The sequence below is a fragment of the Panthera onca genome, chromosome D1, assembly GCF_046562875.1.
Source record: "Panthera onca isolate mPanOnc1 chromosome D1, mPanOnc1 haplotype 2, whole genome shotgun sequence".
NCBI lineage: Eukaryota > Metazoa > Chordata > Mammalia > Carnivora > Felidae > Panthera > Panthera onca.
This window is the reverse complement of record NC_138348.1, coordinates 105259586-105280867: the sequence shown is the minus strand read 5'-3', so window position 1 is coordinate 105280867 and position 21282 is coordinate 105259586. Positions and strand designations below refer to the sequence as shown.

At 41.9% G+C, this 21282-nt stretch overlaps 1 protein-coding gene across 4 annotated transcripts in view; it reads right to left on the bottom strand.

Moving 5' to 3' along the window:
* ALG9 (ALG9 alpha-1,2-mannosyltransferase) overlaps positions 1 to 21282 on the bottom strand; it is a 98061-nt gene that overhangs the window by 13059 nt on the left and 63720 nt on the right. For all 4 annotated transcript variants that reach the window (XM_060604672.3, XM_060604671.3, XM_078432729.2 and 1 more), the window contains exon 14: positions 18459 to 18589. In XM_060604672.3, the coding sequence (XP_060460655.1) occupies positions 18459 to 18589 (131 nt within the window). The remainder of the gene's footprint in view (positions 1 to 18458; positions 18590 to 21282) is intronic.

Here is a 21282-nt window from a genome sequence, read left to right as displayed (position 1 = left end):
TCTTTGTGTATTTTGTGAATTTGACTAAGATATGCCTTGTTGATTATTGGTTTTTGTTGAATCTAATGGGAGCTCTCTGTGCTTCTTGGATTTTGATGTCTGTGTCTTTCCTCAGGTTAGGAAAGTTTTCTGCTATGATTTGCTCACATAAAAAACCTTCTACCACTTTTTCTCCCCATTTTCTGGGACTCAAATGATTCGGATGTTATTCCTTTTTAGTGAGTCACTGAGTTAATTCTTGTATCGTGCTCTTTTACCTTACTTCCCCTTTTTTTCAGCTTCATTATTCTCCATAACTTTGTCTTCTATTATCACTGACTCACTGCTCTGCTTCATCCATCATTGCTGCTGTGGCATTCCAAGTGCATCTCAGTGATAGCATTTAATTTCGTCCTGACTAGACTTCACCTCTTATCTCTGCAGAAAGGGATTCTATGCTTTTTTCAACCCCAGCTAGGATGCTTACCATCGTGGTTCTAAATTCTAATTCAGACATCTTGCTTCTACTCATGTTAAGTCCCTGGCTGTCATTTCTTTCTGTTCTTTCTTTTGGGGTGAATTCCTTCATTTTGTCATTTTGGAGGAAGAAAAAGCATAAAAATTAAAAAGATTAAAAACACCACCAAAAAATCAAATGAAAGAAACTAGCTCCTAGGTATAGTTTGGTCTGGGTATTGAAAGAAGCTTGATTGCATAGAGGAAAAAAGGAAAGAAAAGAAAAAAAAAGTAAAAATTGTTTAAAAATTAAGAATATGTATACAATAAAATAGAATTAAATGAATTGGAGAAGGTAAAATAGAATAAAAAATAAATCTGCAAAAAATAGTAAAATTTTTTTTAAATTTATATAAAAATGGAAAATAAAAATGTTTTCTCTTTCTGTATCCAAGAACACACACACACACACACACACACACACACACACACACACACAACATCTGGACCAGTGAAAAGAATGAAATCTGAATGAAATTACATCCAGATTCCCCTAGAAGTCAAACTATGAAGCACTTTATATTCCGTACCCTAAGCAGGCAGAGGGACTTGTGGTGGTCCTCTAGGGCTTGCTTGGTACAGTTGGGCAGGGCTTGGTGTAGTAGCTCCATTCTCCACTAGGTGGTGCTACTTAGCTTACTGGGATGGCTCAGTGTGGCACATGTGCCCATGTATGCACATGCGTGGGAGAGGTGAAAATGGCATCACCCAGCTTACCAGTCTCTAGCATCAGAACTCTGTGCTCTACCTGGCTAGCAATCAAGCACCCCTCATTTGTCTCCAGCTTCTGGCAACTCCCTGCTTCTATAGTGTCCATGTCCAAGCCATTAGCCTTCCAGGCAGCAGTGCCCTCATGAATTTTATCTCAGATGGGGCTGTTTCCAAACCCCTCACTTCTGAGGGCCCTGCGGCTTAGACCCTCTCCAACCCTCTAGGGGAGAGTCTCACCAAGAAATGGCCAGATGCCAGGTTGCCCCTGGGAACATTCCTACAATCACGCTGTTATAGACACTCAGAGGTTGTGGCTGGATGCTGGTTTGCCCCAGAATAAGTTTGTGCGTAGCAGCAGCATTTCAGGGATTCTGGTAAACACACAACCTGCATCAGGTTTCACCACACCCTTGTGTTTTTTGTTTCAATACCACAATTGTATTCTCTGAGGTCCACTGGGACCTTTGCCTGTGGTGAGACCGTGCCAAATGCCCTCCTTGCAGGGTAGCAGGGGAACCGCTTCCCTCCGTGTGGCTCACAGACCCCTCAGACCTCGCTGCCTGCTCCTGGGGATTCGCTCTTCCCACCAGGGGACAGCCAGGTATTGGGCTGTGGGATTCCCAATGCTGCTCTGTCCTGTATAGAGTCCTAATGATATTGAAACCCTCTCCTTCCTCCTTTCTCCCTTTCTTGTTCAGGCACTTATGGGTGCTTCGACTTTCTCTCCAGCTTTCAGGGGACTGTTTTTCCTGTACTCTCCCCCTTCCCCTTTCTCTGTCCTCTGTCCACAAATACCACTCCCTACCCTCCACGGCTTCTCTCTCACCCTCTCACCTCTCCACACTGCATACCTGCTGAGTTCTTTGGCTCAAGTTATGCAGATTGTTGTTAACCTTCAGATCTATTTTCTAGGTGTGCAAAATGGTTTGATGCTGATCTAGCTGCATTTCAGGGATAAGAAAAGCCAAGAACTTCCATGCTCTTCCGCCAACTTGACACCCTCCTCAACAGGTCTTGAAACCATCCTAGGAAACCCTAGGTTTCCATTTCTATCAGTTAATCTCTTTCAGCTCTTTCAGTTAATCTCAAAAATAATTTGTTTATTACACTCCTTACAATTTTTAATTATACATTTATTTGTTGGCTAACTTGTTTATTTTCTATCCTCCACACCCTCCACCAAAGATTTCTGGGACCAAGTCTGTTTTATTTACCAACAGTACAGTGTCTGGCATATAGTAAGTGCTGAAGAAAAAATGTTGAATGGATGGATGAATGGAAAGCAGGGAGGCAGCAAGATAGAAAGAAGAGAGTGACACAGGGATTTTATACAAATGAGACCTGATTTCAGTTCGGTTCAGCCACCAGTGACTGAGCACCATGTCAAACAATGGGTTAGAAAAACAATAGTGGACAAAAGATTGCTACTCTCAACAGGGAATTTAAACTCCAATCATCTGTGTGGTTTGCAATAACCATGTTGCCAAGGCCAAACATGGGTCTGACTTGGAAACATCAAGAGATCCACAAAGCATCTGATTGTGCCATGCTTCATCAGGGTACAATCCTAAGAAATTCAGCATCAAATTCTATCACGTGTTCAAGAAGTAAGAAGGCCTTTCTAGTTAAGCCTGAAACACAAAACTATATAAAAGATGGTGACTCTATATAAGTAGAAGCTAAGAAGAATCTATCATCAGAGATTGGTATTGGGGGAAAAAAAACCTTATTAGAAGATGAATCTTCTTTTCTCCTGCAGAATCTGCTTGTAGTCTTTAAGAGCACTGTCTACCTTTCATATCTACAGCCACTACTATCTTCTAGAAGATGAATAAACAGTCAATCTACACACCTCTGTATGTGTATAATGATTTTTTTTTTTTTTTTACACTCAAAGACAAGTTGGCTTGAATTCTTCACTTCTAACACTATAGCTGCTGTTCTAAATTTCTTACCATCAACAGTTTTAATATGTTAAGCACGACTGGGTCATTTTGAACTGTTTTAGTGTTGCTGGAAAAAGGGAAATCAAATTGGTTATTTGCCTTTGTGAAAGAAAAGAGCAGTTGAGCACTGGAATAATGTGTGCGTGTACACTCACAGACCTGGAAACAAAGATCAGACTGAAATACAAATGAGAACAAAACTAATGTCTATCAAAACTCCTACAACAATGTCTGTAATGATGTGAAACGCCAAAGTATTGCCCTAGGGAAGCACAGGAAGCATAATTTAGGGAGACACAAAATACGTGCCTCAGTCATGGAAGCCGACTTCCCCTCTCCCAGTGAGAAAGTCACTCAACCAATTCAAGGATGAAACAGACGTGGACAAAGCAATTGCCTGAATAGCATAATTAGCTGACAGCTCAGAATGTTTTCTAATTCAATTACCAGCCCTATTTATCAGGGCCAGGCCACGCTCTGCCATGGAGATTTCAATCTGCCCTTGCTGACGTCAATGGAAGACTGCCTGACAGTTCAAAAGGCATAAATGAAATGCTGGGTCAATTTTTCACGTTAAAAACAAAACGTCCTAGTCCTCAGATTTTCTCTTTTATTTTTATCTATCCATCCATCCATCCAAACATCAATATCCCCGTGAACCTATAGTCTAAATACATCACCAGTTCTTTTTTAAAGCTGGCTTCCTCTCTTGGTCTCCATCTCTTGCTCTCCTGCACTCAGTTCATATTTCAGTGACTGATTTTCTGCAGTAGAGTGGGCCGTTCACAGCTATCTCTAGTTCTGAAGAGATCTCAGAATCCCATCAAGGTTTAATTTTAGCCACCCTCAACCTACAGTCCCATATCAAGCAATTTAAGAGCTTATCAAAAAGCTGGTATGCATCAAAAATGTAACAGTTCTGGGGCACCTGGGTGGCTCAGTTGGTTAAGCGTCTGACTTTGGCTCAGGTCATGATCTCACAGTTTGTGAGGTCGAGCCCTGCGTCTGGCTCTGGGCTGACAGCACAGAGCCTGGAGCCTGCTTCAGACTGTCTCCCTGTCTCTCTGCCCGTACCCCACTCACACTCTGTCTGTCTCTCTCAAAAATAAATATTTTTTTTAAATGTGACAGTTCTTTGATACTCTTAAGTAGGAAATGGGTTGAGGGACACTAATGTTTAGTCAGTACTGCGGAGTAGACATGTATCTCTTTTCCCAATAAGAGAGATGGACACAGGAGTTATGTGCTGGGTGCCATACTCCACTAGAACACCAGTCTCTTGAAGACAGAACTTCATCTAAGTGCTCAGTCTCCAGTTTTTAGGATGGTACCACAGAAAGAACTCAGTAAATCCTCTTCTGTGGGTGAAAGAATGACTATGCCCTGCCTCTTAAATGTGAGCATCTACTCTCACTTCCCTCACTTCAGGCAATATTCATCTTCTAAAAGAAAAAGCAATTATCAAAAGTAATACAAAGCTTTTTTTTTCTCTTCTCTTCCCAAACAATTCAGTCCTAAAGACATCAGATTGGTCTCTACAAAGCAGGAGCCTATAGTAGGAGGGTGGGGGAGGGCAGAAGCTATGATGGCCCATGGGATGTTCCAGCACAACTGACATGTAGAGGGCATCCATATTAGCAAAGAAAACATTAATGCAAAAGGTCAAGTAACCTCTCCAGGTCTCTGTTAATGTAAGATTTACTGAATGAAACTTTATTTCCAGCAGGCATGTCCAACAGACCCTTGACACTCAATAAATAGATATATTCCCAGTTGCAACCTCCAAAGATCCCTATCATGATCTGCAAGTTCACTGAGACACAAAGTGTACTCACAGCACTTCAAGACTGGTGTACAACTGATTCATGGCCCTGGTCGGTCACTTGACATAATACCATAACCTCTTGATAGTCACCTTTAAACAAAAATTCAGAATGAGGGGACTGAGAAAGAACTAGTATTAGGCAACTGGCCATTTTCTGACCTTTAGTCCCACCAAGGTGCTGGGAAAATGCTCTACACTCATCTGTTTTCTGTTTGATGGCTACTTAGATATGAAGGCATTATATGCTACACGCACCATTCTTGTGCAGAAGACACTACACAGCGTTCAAAAATGTTTCTGTGTCTCCTCTTTGGACCTCCTTTGGGCTATTTCTACGTGAGAACTAGTAGGTAACATTGGAAGCCACTTTAGGTAGAGGATTATTCCAGGGATGCAAAGATGGTTCAATATTCACAAATCAATCAATGTGATATACCACATCACCAAAATGAAAAAAGCACATGATCATCTCTATAGTTGCTGAGAAAGCAACTGATAAAATTCGACATCCAATCATGATGAAAACTCCCAACAAAGTAGGTTTAGAGATAAAAATCCTTTGACACAATGAAGGCCATATATGAAGACCCCACTGCAAGGCGGAGGCCCACGTGGGGCTGTTGCTCAGCAGGCCCGACCTGGCTTTAGGCCCAGGGCCTCCCAGCCGGGGATTCGGCACCTGCACCCACGCAGCCGCTGCCAGCCCTCGAGGTGCACTGCGGCCCCCACTGCAGCATTCTACCTGGGTGGCTGGGCGGTCCGTGGGCAGCAGCGAGGCCACGCTGACCGACTATGGAGGAGCAGCAGAGCACAATGAGCTGGAGGCTCTCGAGTCCATCCACCCCGACTCCTTTCACAGGCAAGGGTCTCTCAGCTACCCCCTCAAGCCCCAGTTCTGTTCATGTTCTCTCTCACCAGCAGTACAGCTGTGCTGTGAGGACAGGAAGGGGATGAGTGAAGAGCAGCTTGAGAGTGTCATTAACCAGTAGTATCAGAAAATCCACCCAGTTTCACCATTACTCTGACATCTGAGGCCTGAGAAAATGAAGAAACTGTCCAGGCTACTCCTCAAGTTAACATACAGTTAAAAATACCTAGATGAAGCCCCTCTATGAAATAATCTCCCAAGAAAATCTACAAGACAATGATGGCTCAGACATTTTAACACAATTAGCATTACAGGCAGAAGGAAACTATGGTATGGTGATGATCTTTAGGGACAGCTATGTGAGAAAAACTAAATGAAACAGATCAAATAAAAACCAGAAGAGGGGCGCCAGTGGGGCTCATTTAGTTAAGCATCTGACTCTTGATTTTGGCTCCGGTCATGGTCTCATGGCTCATGGGCTCCAGCCCCGCATTGGGCTCAGTACTGACCATGCAGTGCCTGCTTGGGATATTCTCGCTCTCTCTCTCTCTCTCTCTCTCTGCCCCTGCCCAGTTCACATATGCTCCCTCTCTCAAAATAAATAAACATTTAAAAAGAAACTGGAAGAGAAGAAACAAATCAGAAAAAGAAGCAGACAAAGCTGAAAGGCAATTATTTCATGGCACTCCTGTTACAAATGAGAAGTTGGAAGGCCAAGTTTGATGCAGAACTCTTAGAAATTAAAAAGAAATGAATGCAAGAAGGAGAATGAGCAGGAAAGAATAAATTAAGTGGGAAACAGCTATGTGAAACACTGAAACAGATCATCATCTTGACACATCTGATACCCAGTTTTCAGAAGATGCTGCAAGCAGTAGACGCGGATGAACCTCGCAGGAAATGGAGGACTTGGAGCCAGAGGATGACAAGGATGACTCAGACTACAATCGTGCTGACCCATAAGACACTGATCTGACAGACGAGTGGACTATCCCTAACTGCAGAGAGCCCAGACTACCACAGCATCTGTGGCTGTGCTGAGGTGTTGATCTTTTACTCTGAGAAAAAATACTTTTCAAGAGAATATTCATCTGATAGCTCTCATCATTCAGCTTAATAAACTGACCTTAAAGTTCAACAAAAAAAAAAAAAAGAGAGAGAGAAAGAAGAAAAAAAAAAAAACCCACAGCTAATATCACTCTCAGTGGTGAAAAACAGAGCTTTTCCTCTAAGATCATGAACAAGACAAGAATGTCCACTCTCACCACTTTTATTCAACACAGTACTGGAAGTCCTAGCCACAGCAACCAGACAAGAAAAATAAAAGGCATCCAAATTGGTAAGGAAGAGGTAAAACTTTCACCATTTGCAGGTGACATGATACTGTACACAGAAAATCCTAACAACTCTGCCAAGAAACTACTAGAGTAATAAATAAGTTCAGTAAAGTGGCTGGATATAAAATTAATACCCATAAATCTATAGCATTGCTATACACTAATAACAAAGTAGCAGAAAGAGAAATTAAGAAAATAACAGCATTTACAACTGCATCAAAAATAATAAAATACCTAGGAATAAACTTAGTCAAGGAGAAAAAGACTTACATCCAAAAAACTATAAAACCGTGATCAAAGAAACTGAAGAGGATACAAACAAATGGAAATATCTACTAGGTTCATGTATTGGAAGAATTAACACTGTTAAAATGTCCATACTACCCAAAGCAATTTACAGATTCAATGCAATCCCTATCAAAATGCTAACAGCATTTTTCATAGAATTAGAACAAATAATCCTTAAATTTGTATGGAACCACAAATGACCCCAAATAGTCAAAGCAATCTTGATAAAGAAAAACAAAAGTGGAGTAATCAAAATTCCAGACTTCAAGTTACACTACAAAGTTCCAGTAATCAAAACAGTATGGTACTGGCACAAAAACAGACACACAGATCAATGGAACTGAATAGAAAACCCAGAAATAAACCCACGCTTATACAGTCAATCTTTGGCAAAGGAGTCAAGAAAATACAATGGGGAAAAGACAGTCTCTTCAACAAATGATGCTGAGAAAATTGGATACATATATGCAAAAAGAGGAAGCGGGACCACTCTCTCACGTCATACACAAAAATAAACTCACCATGGATTAAAGATCTAAATCTGAGACGTGAAACTATGAAAATCCTAGAAGAGAGCACAGGCAGTAATTTCTCTGATATCAGCTGTAGTAACATTTTTCTAGATAGGTCTCCTGAGGCAAGGGAAACAAAAACAAAAATAAACTATCAGGACTACAGTAAAATAAAAAGCTTTTGCACAGCAAAGGAAATCATCAACAAAACAAAAGGGCAACCTATGAAATGGGAGAAGGTGTTTGTTAATGATATATCTGATAAGGAGTTAATATCCCAAATATATAAAAAACTCATATAACTAAACATAAAAAAAAAAAAAAAATTTTTAAAAGGGGCAGAGGACCTGAATAAATATTTTCCAAAGATGACATCCAGATGGCTAAAAGACACAGGAAAATATGCTCAACATCACCCATCATCGGGGAAATGCCTTATCAAACCACAATGACATGTCACCTCACACCAGTCAGAATGGCTAAAATAAAAAACACTAAAAACAAGTGTTGGCAAGGATGTGGAGAAAAAGAGATCATTATGCACTGTTGGTGGGAAAGTAAAGTGATGCAACCACTGTGGAAAATAGTATGGAGGTTCCTCAAAAAATTAAAAATAGAAATACCATATGATCCAGTAATTCCACTACTGGGTATTTACCCAAAGAAAACAAAAACACTAATTCAAAAAGACAGATGCACCCCTAAGTTTACTATAGCATGGTTTACAATAGCCAGGATATGCAAGCAGCCCAGGTGTCCATTGACAAATGAATGGATGAAGAACATGTGTTGCATATATACACAAGGGAATATTATTCAGCCATAAAAATGAAATCTTGCCAGGGCACCTGGGTGGCTCAGTTGGTTGAGCATCTGACTCTTGATTTCAGCTCAGGTCATGATCCCAGGGTCATGGGATTGAGTCCCACATCAGGCTCTGAGCGGAGTATAGAGCCTGCTTAAGATTCATTCTCTCTCCTACTTCCCCTCTACCCCATTCACATGCTCTAATTAAAAAAAAAAAAAAAAAAAAGTAAACTTCAATGAAATCTTGCCATTTCTGATGACATGAATAGAGCCAGAGGGTATAATGCTAAACAAATAAGTCAGTCAGAGAAAGACAAATACCCCATGATTTCTCTTATGTGGAAGTTCAAAAACAAATGAACAAAGGAAAAGAGAGAGAGACACAACCCAAGAAATAAACTCTTAACACTATCCAGAACACACTGATGGTTACCAGAGGGGAGGTGGGGGATGGGTCAAATAGGTGCTGGGGACTAAGAGCATACTTACTGTGATGAGCAATGAGTCATATATAGAATTACTGAATCACAATCATATTGTGCATTTTTGAAAGTAATCTAACACCATGTGTTAACTATACTGGAATTAAAATTAATTTCATTTTTAAAAAGAGATGTGGATTTACACAATGGACTATGTTACACAGCCACAAAAAAAGGAGGAGACTGTTCCATTTGAGACAACATGGATGGACCCAGGGGGTACTATGCTAAGTGAAGTAAGTCAGAATGAGAAAGACAAATAACATATGATTTCACTTATATGAGCAATCTAAAAAATAAAACAAATGAATAAACAAAAAGCAGAATCTGACCTATAAATATGGAGAATAAACTGATGGATGCCAGAGGGAAGGTGGGTAAAGGGGATAGGCAAAACGAGTGAAGCTGAGTGGGAGATACAGGATTCCAGTTATGGAATAAACAAGTCACAGGAATAAAAGGCACAATATAAGGATACAGTCAATGACATTGTAATAGTGATGTATGGTGACAGATGGCAGTTTCACCCGTGGTCAAAGTAGAAATAACGTATGACCTTATCCAAGTGTGAACTTGTACACCTGAAAACTAATGTAACATTGTGTGCCAAATCAAACTAAAAAAAAAAGAAAAAGAAAATGAAATTCATCAAATAATGGATAAATATTTTTCTGAGACCTTACTATGTGCTAGGAGTTACAGAGATTCAGTAAGAGTTGTGGTTTCTAACTCTCAAGGAACTCAGAGTTAAGACCTCTGATGAGACCAGCTGCTTGGTCTAAGCCAGTTAAAAGCAGTGGCAGTCCTGAAAGACTGTATATACTTTTCAAATCTGAGAGTCTCTATAGTATGGACTTGGAGCACCGATGGTCTGTACACAGTCTCTTTCTAGAGAACGAATTTCACAACAACGGGAAGCACACTCTCCGACCTTCAGAAATACACACACACACACACACACACACACACACACACACACACACACACACACAGGTTTGTCCTTCTTAAAATGTCAGCAGATCTCAATGATAAACAGCTCAAGACTACAATGAGGAAAATGCTGCTGTGTTCTGAAACCAAAGCTAGCCTGGAGTAGCTCTGCCAGATCAAAGTCTCAGCTAAGTATCTGGGAGAAGATAACACAAAACCAAACAAAAAGGAAAGGCCAAGAACTGATAAAGAAACAAAAAGTATTGAGAACAATGAACTACCAAGAATCACACAAGTTCAGAAACTCTGATCTCTTCTTCCTTACGATTTCTCAGTATTCTTGACATAGATGAAGGAGCTGGAGGTACGACCATGATTGATGGGTGGGGAAAAGACCAGAGCACTTCAGTTACTGCCTGGGAGGAAGAACTAATTCTACCCCAAGGACTTGAACATCATCTGAAGCATGTCAAAGTGTTGGCCTGAAACCAAATTCTGCCATAGGGTGTAGTCTCCCTTTCCATCTGGGTAACACAAAGCTGCAGATGAACAGCCTGCTGGGCTATTTTGTGCACCACAGGTCTCTTCTACAAGACATCTCCTTTAAAAAGCAAAATTTCAAAAACTATTCAATTTGGATGAAGAATGGCATCAAAAGAGCTGTGATGGTTTTAAAACACGTCCATAAATCCTTTGATATTTCTCCCATCAATAGGGAAAGTCTAATTCCTCTCCCCTCAAACTTGGGTTATTGGAATGGCTTGCTGTCTATGAACAGAATGAGACAAGAGTGATACACTGTATGAATTCCAAGACTAGGTCATCAAAAACGTTATATCTCTTGAGATACTAGCTTTTGGAAGCCAGCCACCATGCTGTGAAGAAGCGTGGGCCACATGGTGAAGCCACATGTAGATGTCCTGGCCAACAGCCCAAGCTGAGATCTAGCCAGCATCAACTGCTAGACATGTGAGAAGGCCTTCCCAACGCCTCCATCCAGCCCGAACCACCGTCTGATGGCCAATGCATAAAGAACTCTGAGCAGCTGAAGAACTGTCTGGCTGAGCCCAGTCAACTCCAGAACATGAGAGAAAACAATAATCAGTAAGTGCTATTCTTTCATACTGCTAAGCTTAGGATGATTTGTTACACCACCACAACTAGAACAAGGGCTTCCAACTAATTTGCCCTTTGCAGTGATTCTCTATGATCTCCCAGAAATAAACAGTTCTGCTTATGCTGGGGTTAGGGACAGAGGACACCATGGCTGCCATCAACCAGACTACCACACAGGACCAAAATGGATACAGGTGTCATGGCCTCTTCAGGCCTCAGGGCTGCTGTATTCACTTCTACTTGGAGGCTAAAAGAAGACTCATAGTCTCAGTAAACAATCTCCACAACAGGTAAAGCTCAGTGGCCACTGAGAATCCTGTGCTGGGCATTGAAAGAACACACACAGCAGAGGCTATCAGGACTAGGGAAGGCCCCTCTCCTACCGGGCCCGAGGGGGTTAACTTTCAACTCCCGACTTGCATCTCTTCTTCTAGAACTATACATTCGCAGGGCTTTGAAATCCTGCCCTTTTTAAGTCTCCCCAAATTATCCCCAGCCCCTCATCAGGCAAACCTAAAATTCAGTTAGATGAGGCTAACACATCCAAAACAAGGAAGAAGGAAATCTCATAATCCAAAAACCAAAGGTTTCAAGCAAAGCAGCCAGACAAAAGGGACCTATAACAAAGGAGGAAAGTGTGGGTGGAAAGCAGCCGCGTGAAGCAGTGACAGGGCCTCCCAGCTTGTTTCTAAAGCCACACACAGGCAGGCCCTGGTGTGCAGGAGGCCAGCTCCAACATCCTGGAGAGGCACTTCCCACCAGACTCCTACACCACGCTTAGGAGGAACCCACCATTGAGCCGGTAGTTTACAACACTCTCCCTTCACTCCTCTCTGGGGAATCTCAGAGTAGGCATTACATCCACCCACTTGTCGAGCTATTTTATACAAGCAGCAATTATATCATGCTTCAAAGAAGGAAAAAAAATCCTCTCTTATTTTAGCAAGTATGTAATATGAGATGGCCATAGAGTAACAAATGTGTCTGGTTTAAAAAGTGATCTGGTTGACTAGTTTAGATTCCATATCCTAGGAGTCAGAGAAGCCTTATAAAACTAGCCAGACGCAGACATGGCCAACTCAGGGAGAGGAGAGGAAGGCACAGCTTGGTACCAGCTGTAAGCAAGGTGGGGGGACAATAGAAATGGTTAAGATCTTAGGCCTGGGTCCCATCTCAGACTAACAGGTTCTGGGATCTCTAGGCCTCTCATAAAGCAGAGAAGCAGCCTGTTGGTAAAGAATGGACATCTGGACTGGCATTCGCCCAAACGGGCTAAGCACATTTAGTCCTCTTTACGGAGTCATTCTTCACTAGCCCAACAGTAAAGGCCTTACTTATCTTCCAACAATTTCCACGGAAAACAAGCCCATGTAGTCACAGATACTCAGAATGTCTAAATGTATACCAGTCACCATATCGTTCTAATCATCTTTAAGCTACCTCCCCCTGGAGCTGAGTCTCCACCCAGGAGGGTATTCTGATGTGCCTGTACGGTCTTCAAACTACCCAGGCTGTTTCCCTTGCAGATGGCCGAGACCTAACCTAGGCTACAATACCAAGGAGGGTCAGCAGACTAAGTCAAATAACTTAACTACGGGAAAATCCACAGTAAACATGAATATGGGGCAAAGGAACCATACATGCTCCATTCCTCATCCTGCTTTTTGGGGCAAGCCCTGTATTCCGGTCACACTAAATCATATGTCTTGATTTGCCCAGGACAGGACACCTTTAATTTTCAAGAGCATTTGGATTTGGATGATCTATTAGAGATCACTTTACCTAAAAGCCAATTTAAGCCAGTGAAAGAGGTCAATTAAATTTTTCTTGACTAAACCCTCAGGCGCTTCATCCAAAAGGCTTCTTTTTTATCTTTCCACTTGCGCTCGTGATTTCTTCTCCGTGAATTATGGAAGTGGTGCTGCCCTCTTTACCACTGGTACAAATCCTCCTTTTCCTTTAAGCCTCAGCTCAGGAACCACGTCCTCCGGGAAGCTTCTCAGTATACTCCTACCTCCACAGACAGGCCTCTCCTTTCTTAGAAGGTCTAGCGTTACAACCTGGTACCTTTCTATGGTCTTAATACTATTTTCAAGTTGTTTTTGCGTGTATAACTACACAAGTTGTAAGTTATTTAAAGGGCAAAATCTGTGTCTAGTTACTTCTTTCACATCCCTTAAAAAATCTAGCTCTGTGACAGAGACATACTGTCTCCTGATTTCCAAACCTGCCTAACCAGCTGGCTCTGAGTCTCCAGGTGCCTCCTTCTGCTGACTCCTTCTCCCATAGTGCCCTGAACTCTCCTTTAAAGCAGCTAACACAGGTTGTAATTATATATTGATCTGGATGGTTTTTTGTTCAATGGTAGCCTCCCTGTTATATTGTAAGGTGTGTGTACTGTTGGTCACTATATACCTAAGATCCATGACAGTGTCTGGCAGTGTTTAAAAAATATCTGATTGGATGCACGTCAGATGACCAGACAGACAGATGGATAACGGAAGAAAGAAAAAATTGATCTCAAACTATAAATATAAAGGAAGCAGATTTCAGTTTTAGGGACTTAAACATCTAAGATAATCTTACATTTCTAAAAGATCACCTGGCAGTAGGTCACAGACTTATTAAAACCTCCCTTCCTCAGAAAGAGCTAGAGAACAGTTAGGCCTACAGCCCCATCCAGTCTAGGGTCTAAGACACGAGTGGCCATTTGGTGCAGATGGTACTGTACTTCTCCTTGCTACAGAAATTGCTCCCATACACAAACCACGGTCTCAAGCAGCAGAAGAGGAAATGTAACATCCCCAGTGAACAGGTGGGAAGGCATCCAGGATCAAGCTCCTACAAGCATTTCAGACACCACCTCAGCGCGTTATCTCTGGGGCCCACAGCCTCTGACAGTCCAACTTAATTGTCCCAAGTCAGCAACATGAGATGTCATGGTGTTGACAGTTATAAATTGCTGTGGCAAAACTAGGCTGTGGGATCCCACTGTTTTTGCGGTTAGATCAATGTATATTGGGAAGTGCTGTCTAAGAGAGAATAATCAGCATAATTTTGGAACACTATACTGCCTGCTAATTAATGGAAAGGCCTGACATTTACATAATGCTTTAGAATTTACAAATACTTTCATATCTGCGCTCTCAATTGATCCTTACTACACCCCCATAAAGTAGCGGGCAGCCAGGATTAAATGCACCTGTCCTCTGACCCCTTGCTCTTTTTACCACACTCTGCACACCTTCAAGTGAACTGTACCTTTTCAGTTCTTAAACCAACAGATTTTCTTCTTTTTCAGCATATCATCATGAAGAGAATGCCAATTTATGGGAAATGAGTACAATTTATGGGAAGTGAAAAACCCCAGAAGGCATTCCCCAGTCAGCTCCCTCCCTCCCCCTGCACTAGCGGTGTGATGGGTGAGCTGGGCAGGCTTGCGGAGGGGAAATGAAGCAGCAGCAGGGACCCACCCACCACCCACCACCCACCAACAGGAGAAACGAGATGCCCTAGCAGCTTAAGGTCTGTCTCTCCAGCAAGTTGTGCTCAAACTTGCAAAACCTTCTGCTCAGGGACCAGCCCAGCCAGAGCAAGCAATCCCCAACAATGACTAGGACTGCGCTTCTAATACAGCAAAGGAAAATGTTAAAAGCTTGATAGAGGCCACTGGGGAAAGCTGCGCGATACTGGGAAAAATTCTGACCTCATCTTCCAGACACTATATATCTCCTGAGTCTATCAGTCCTCGGCAGTCGAGTTCACACCCTCGCTGCCTCTCATCTAGCCAACCAGAATAGTCTCCTATCCTGTTTCTGTGCCTCCAACTTTCCCTCCTTCCAGTCCACCACCCACACTATCACCAATGCAATCCTCACGTCACCTCCTCTTGGGATCTTCCTCAGCCTCTCCCACCCGAGCCTTTTTGGAATTGCCTATCCCTTCTACGCCTCCATGGCACTTCTCTGGTGTAGTGTTTCTCCCCAGATGTACCAAAGTCCCCAAGGCAGCCGTCTTCTCTGCACACAGTCTCAAATCTAGGATGCACAAGGTGTGTGATAAATGTTTATCAAATTGAACCGATTATGCTTTATTTCTGCCCTTAACATTGAGCTTGTGAGGGAAGCAGAACGCTCAGCGGGGAACAGCAAGCAACGTCTCTGGGAAAGGATGAGGAGGGTGGTGAAGACAGGAGCCACAGCACTTGTGTGGCCGTGCAAGTATCTCCAGTCACTGCTCATCACAAGACAGGTGGGGAAGTGACCAACACCTTTTGCTCTTCCCTCAGAAGATTTCAAAGTCTCTAGTGAGAACTGTATGAGCATGGTTTCTTTGCCTTGTCCCGAAGGCTCTCAGTCTATGTGCACCAGCTGCAGGGTGCGTGTGCTATCGAAAGGGGAAATGGGAAAATGGGCACACCTTCTCATGTCAACCCTCAAAACCAAAAGGGAAAAAAAACTTACCTTAAAATACGCCCTTGTCCCATTTGCTACAAACAGAGTTCATTCTGTGGTCAGCGTACTGCTGTCACTATTTGTGAACCACTGAGTGTCCTCTGCTAATGGGAAGGCTGCTGGGAATGCGCTGTCCCCTCCACGCTGGAGATCTTCCCAGGGCCAGATCTCAGGCTGTCACAGTTTTCTCAACTCAAAATAGAAGGCACCACAGCAACCTACCCCAAGTACTGTATCGAATAACAATAACGAAGAACACGTGTGATGCAGAGCGTTCACACCATCACTGCTGCTTCTCCTGCCAGCTCTCTCCCATTACTACTCCAATTCTGACCACATGTGAGTATCAACCCAAGACCCCACCACCTCTCATGGCCCTCCACTCCCTCAGCACCCCCCACCCCTCCTTGCCTAACTTAAGGCCATGACCACTCCCCTACACAAACTCAACTCCCCTGCCCCTTCATGCTTTGCTGAACTTTCTTGGCTAAACTCCAACCCTGCACACAAAAATGTGTGCATAATCATTCACAACAGCATTATTCATGATAGCCAAAAAGTAGAAGCAACCCAAATATCCATCAACTGGGGAAGAGGTAAACAAAATAGTTATATCCATAAATGGAGTAGTATTCAGGCACAAAAAGGGACACCAACTGATACTTGCTATAACATGAATCAATCTCCAAAACATGCAAAGTCAAAGAAGGCAGATACAGAACCCCACATATTATATAATCCCATTCATATACCCACAACTTGCTAAATTTAGTAATTATTGAGTTGTACACTTAAAGTAGGTGGATTTGATGGTATGTAAATTATCACCAGAGCACCAAAAAGCAACCACAGTGCTTAACTCAGTGCTTAACTCAGTTTAAACTCAGGTGGGTTCTTTACCCCGTCTTCCAATCATACTGTATTTCTCAAGCTCCTTTTGTTTCCTACTCTCAATTATTTCCCTCTCCTCAAATCCTGAACACCTCATCCCCACAAACTCCCTTCTCATCTGATAATCCTACTTCCTACTGCACAGAGAAACCAGAGGCCATCAGAGGAAAGCTGCCAGATACCCATTATCACACCCACCTGCTGCCTATTACTATCCTCTATCTAGCAGCTATGTGTGGCTATTTAAATTAAGATTAAACAAAATTAACAATTCAGTTCCTCATCCACAGTAGTCCCATTTCAAATGCTTAATAGCTGCATATGGCTCGTGGCTCTCATGTTGGCCAGTGTGGATACAGAACATCTCCATCACTGACAGAGACAATCTACCTGCTGCCTGTCTGCTTGAAACATCTTCTCTCACCCGCATCAAGGGCACCTGCTCCACCAATTCCTTCCTTTCTCCTACATGACCAGTTTCCAGGTAAGAGATCATTTCCATCAGTATACAAACATAACTGTGATTTCCCTCATTTCAAAAAAATAAAAGATGAACAGTTTGGGGTGATGCAAAGGTTTCAAAATAGATAATGGCATTGTCAACAGAAAAGAGAAATAATGACCATGTGACACGATAACGGTGTTAGTTGATGCTACTGCTGTGATCACAGGCCAACACAGAAATGCATCGAACCACCCTTCAATTTACAAAATGTGTAGGTCAATTTTGCAAATATAATCAATACCACTGAATCGTACACTTAAAATGGCAAACTGTAGGGTTTTTGTGTATAATTATGTTACACATATGCCACAATATAAAAAAATCCAAAGGACACAATCCATCATCACTCCCCCTGCAGTGCCCACCACCATTCATAGCCCTATTTCTCTGCTTCCCGTTAGAGCAGAACTCTCCAGAAAACCTCTGTGTTCGCCACCTCCAGGTCTTGTCCTGCTGCTTTTGCTTTGACCCCTAACTTCCAAGTCACCATGCTCTGACCACTCCATCAAAACTGCTTTCATCAGCTGCCGAACCCAACCGACAGTTGTTATTATTCATCTTCATTCATCGGCAGGTTCTGATCACTCTGTCCTCCTAAAAACATCTTCTTCTCTGTTTGAGTCCCAGTCCTGCCTCTCAGGACCTGGTTCTCTACCTTTCACTTTCTGCCTGGGCTCTGCCCACCACCCCCCCCCCCCACCCACCCCAGGGCTCCCTGGACCTCAGCCCACAAACAACCTGACTCCTCCAGCTCAATGCCATGACTCCCTCACCTCAACATTCTGACTCCCCTCTTGTCATTAATTCTCAGGCCCTTCTGAAGAGCCAGACAGGCCCTGTTCTATTTGGTCTCTCTCTTTAAGATCAAGTAAGGCCTGTCCTTTCCTCGACTGAGCCTGGATTGCAAAAACAACAGATATGAACTTCTAGCTCCTTAAAGGACAGAGTCAATCTTCCTAGCAGTGTTATAATACTCAAAGACAGTTGAGGTTGATGGCCAAGAGTAATCCATTGCAAACACTTATTTGCATGGTCTTCAGTGGATGTGTTTTATTTAGATTCTTTTATTTGGATGACACCTGAATAAACTTTGCATGTGGTGCCTAGAAAAAGAGAGCACTGTTTTAGATTTCTCAGGAAACTGGACAAGAATAGATGTGTTTGGGCCCAAATAAAAATAAAATGAAATGATGCCTATTACAGTCAGCCCAAGACTGGAAGTTATTCAATCAAGATTCTAATTTGTACCCTTACTAGTCCTAGTACATCTCTTAGGATTAAAGCCACATACCTAGAAGCATCAAGGAATGGTCTGTAGGCCAAGCTGATCCATTCTTCTCTATTCGATGAGTATTTTGGCTCCCGGGGTGTTTCTCTCATCGTGTCCAAATCCACTAAATAATGGCATTTACTGATGTCAATCTGCAATGAAGAAAGGCCAAGTCTTCATCAGTAATTGCAAAGGTCCTTTCAGGGTAATGGACATCAATTATAATCCTAAAAATTCCCACAGGGTCTTAGAAGCACAAACATCCAAGTCCTAGGACAATGTTATCTGTGCTGTCTCCACTCAAGATAGGAGTGTTGGGTGCTGGGCTGTTACTGAGGCTTCTAGGGGCAGGAGAGAAATACGCACCCAGACAAATATGTACGTAAGCTTTGGGAGTTCTGACTCTACTTTGGGTGTTAAGTTCCTCTGGCCTCATAGACACTTCTGAAGGCTAGCTTGAGCCCACCACATACTCAAAAAACTCTATTCTTCTGCTATCATTCCCTTCCAATCTATCACCTCTTATCTCAGAGATGGAAAGGCCACCACCTAACCACATATGCTAATATGTGAAACCCTGTCACTGCTGACAGAGACCTGTGAAGTTACCCTACACCTTTTAAGTGGTACAGAAATATCCTATATCATCATCTCCAACATTTCAACACAACTGACAGACATAAGAACTGTCCAGGCAGCAAAAGATCAGTAAAACAATTATCAGAACTGCAAGAGTGGAGAAGATTATGAAAAATACATACTAGTATTAGCCAAACTGCAGTCATCCAGTTGATTACAACTGGATGGATGCTCATAAAAGAATATTAATATATTTCATTTAAAACCATATCAAGGGCAACACCTGGGAGGCTCAGTCAGTTAAGCATCCAACTTCAGAAACTCAGGTCATGATCTCATGGTTCACGAGTTCAAGCCCCACATTGGGCTCTGTGCTGACAGCTAGTAGCCTGGAGCCTGCTTCAGATTCTGTGTGTGTCTCTCTCGCAGCCCCTCCCCTGCTCATACACTGTCTCTCTCTCTCTCAAAAATTAACACTAAAAAATTTTAAATTTTAAAAAGATTTTAAAAAACTGTCTAATGAGTACCAGCTTTCAGCCTGAGATGAATGAAAAAGTCTAGAGAGAGAGTGGAGATGGTCATACAACAATGTGCATGTGCTTAATGCCACTGAATTATATCCTAAAAGTGGTTAAAGTGGTAAATTGTATCACAATAGAAATCTGTTGAAATGATTCATTTCAATCTCAAAAAAATTTTTGACAATACAGCATTAAGCCTTATTCCTAAACACTCACGGCTATAAAGATGTAAAGTCTAAATAAATAATTTATTAATTTGATTAAAATTACTGATATAGTAAATGTAATCTCAAAAATCCCAACAGACTTATTTTGTGAAACTTGACAAGTGGATTCCAAAATGTATAGGGAAATGTACAAGGCAGCCAAGACACAGTCAGGAAAGAAAAGCAAGGTGGCAGCTTAACTTGCTATACATTTAGAGTAATTAAGACAAGAGGTGTTTAGTGCAGGAATAGATCAACAGACTGATGCAGAAAATAGAGCCTCAAATGGATACAGGCAACATGGACCCTGATTTATGATAGAATGACACCTCAGACCAGTGGGGGAGAGGACAGACTTTTCATTGACTGGTGCTGACACAAATGGACAAACAATGGGGGGAAAAATGCAAATGAACCGTAACTTCACTCCACTCACAAAAATCAATCTCAGATGGATTACAGAACTAAGTAAGGCCAAACTCTAAAGCTCTTGAAAGACAGTATCACAGAATATCTTCAAGAACTTACGGTAAAAGTCTCTTTAGACAAAACCCAAAAAGCATTAATTACCCAAAAAATGGATAAATTTGACTACATTAGAATATCTATTCAAACACACCCTTATGAGAATGAAGAGATGAGCCAGAAAATGGCAGAAGAAATATGCAACATAAGAAGCCATCAAGGATTCATATCTAGAACATATAAAGAAGACCTGCTAATCAACAAGACAAAGATCACCCAACAGAAAAATGGGCAAATGACTTTAATAGGTACTTCACAGGAAGAAATCTAAATGGCCAAAAACCAATGAACAAGGGCTCAACTTCATACCAGGAACCAAGGAAATGCAAACCAAAACCACAATGAACAATTACAATACTAAGTGTTGGCCAGAATATGGAGAAATGCTTCATTCTTTGCTGGCAGGAGATCAAGTTGGCACAAGATTTTTAGGAAACTGTTTGGTATAATCTACAAAAATTGAACATATACATTTGCTATGATCCAACATTTGTACACCCAAGTAGTAGACTGAACCATATGAAATCATTAACATTTCACTATTTAATCCACAAAATTGGTAATTTCACCAGGGTTCAAGCTAACACATTTCCAACAAAAATGCATACATGAAAAGACAATTCAAGAATGCTCAACGTGGCTGTATTTGCAGTTGGCCCAAACTGCAAACAGGCAAACATCCATCAACAGCAAAGTGATAAACTGTAGTATAGTCCTACAATGAAGTACTACAAAGTAATAAAAGAGAACTACAGCTATATGCAACAGCAAGTGTGATTACTAGAAACAAAACATCGAGGGAAAAGATCAAGACACACAAAAAAGGCAGTAGGATTCCAGTATATGATATTGAACAGTCAAAACTTAATCATTTAGGAGTGCGCATACAAAAGTGGTAAATCTAAAGATAAAAACAAGGAAGTTATTACCTTAAAAGTCAGAGAGTCTCTCTGAAGGGGGGTGGGGGTGGGTAGTGATCCAAAGTAATTGCTGGGGGAGGGGAGTTGTGGGTAG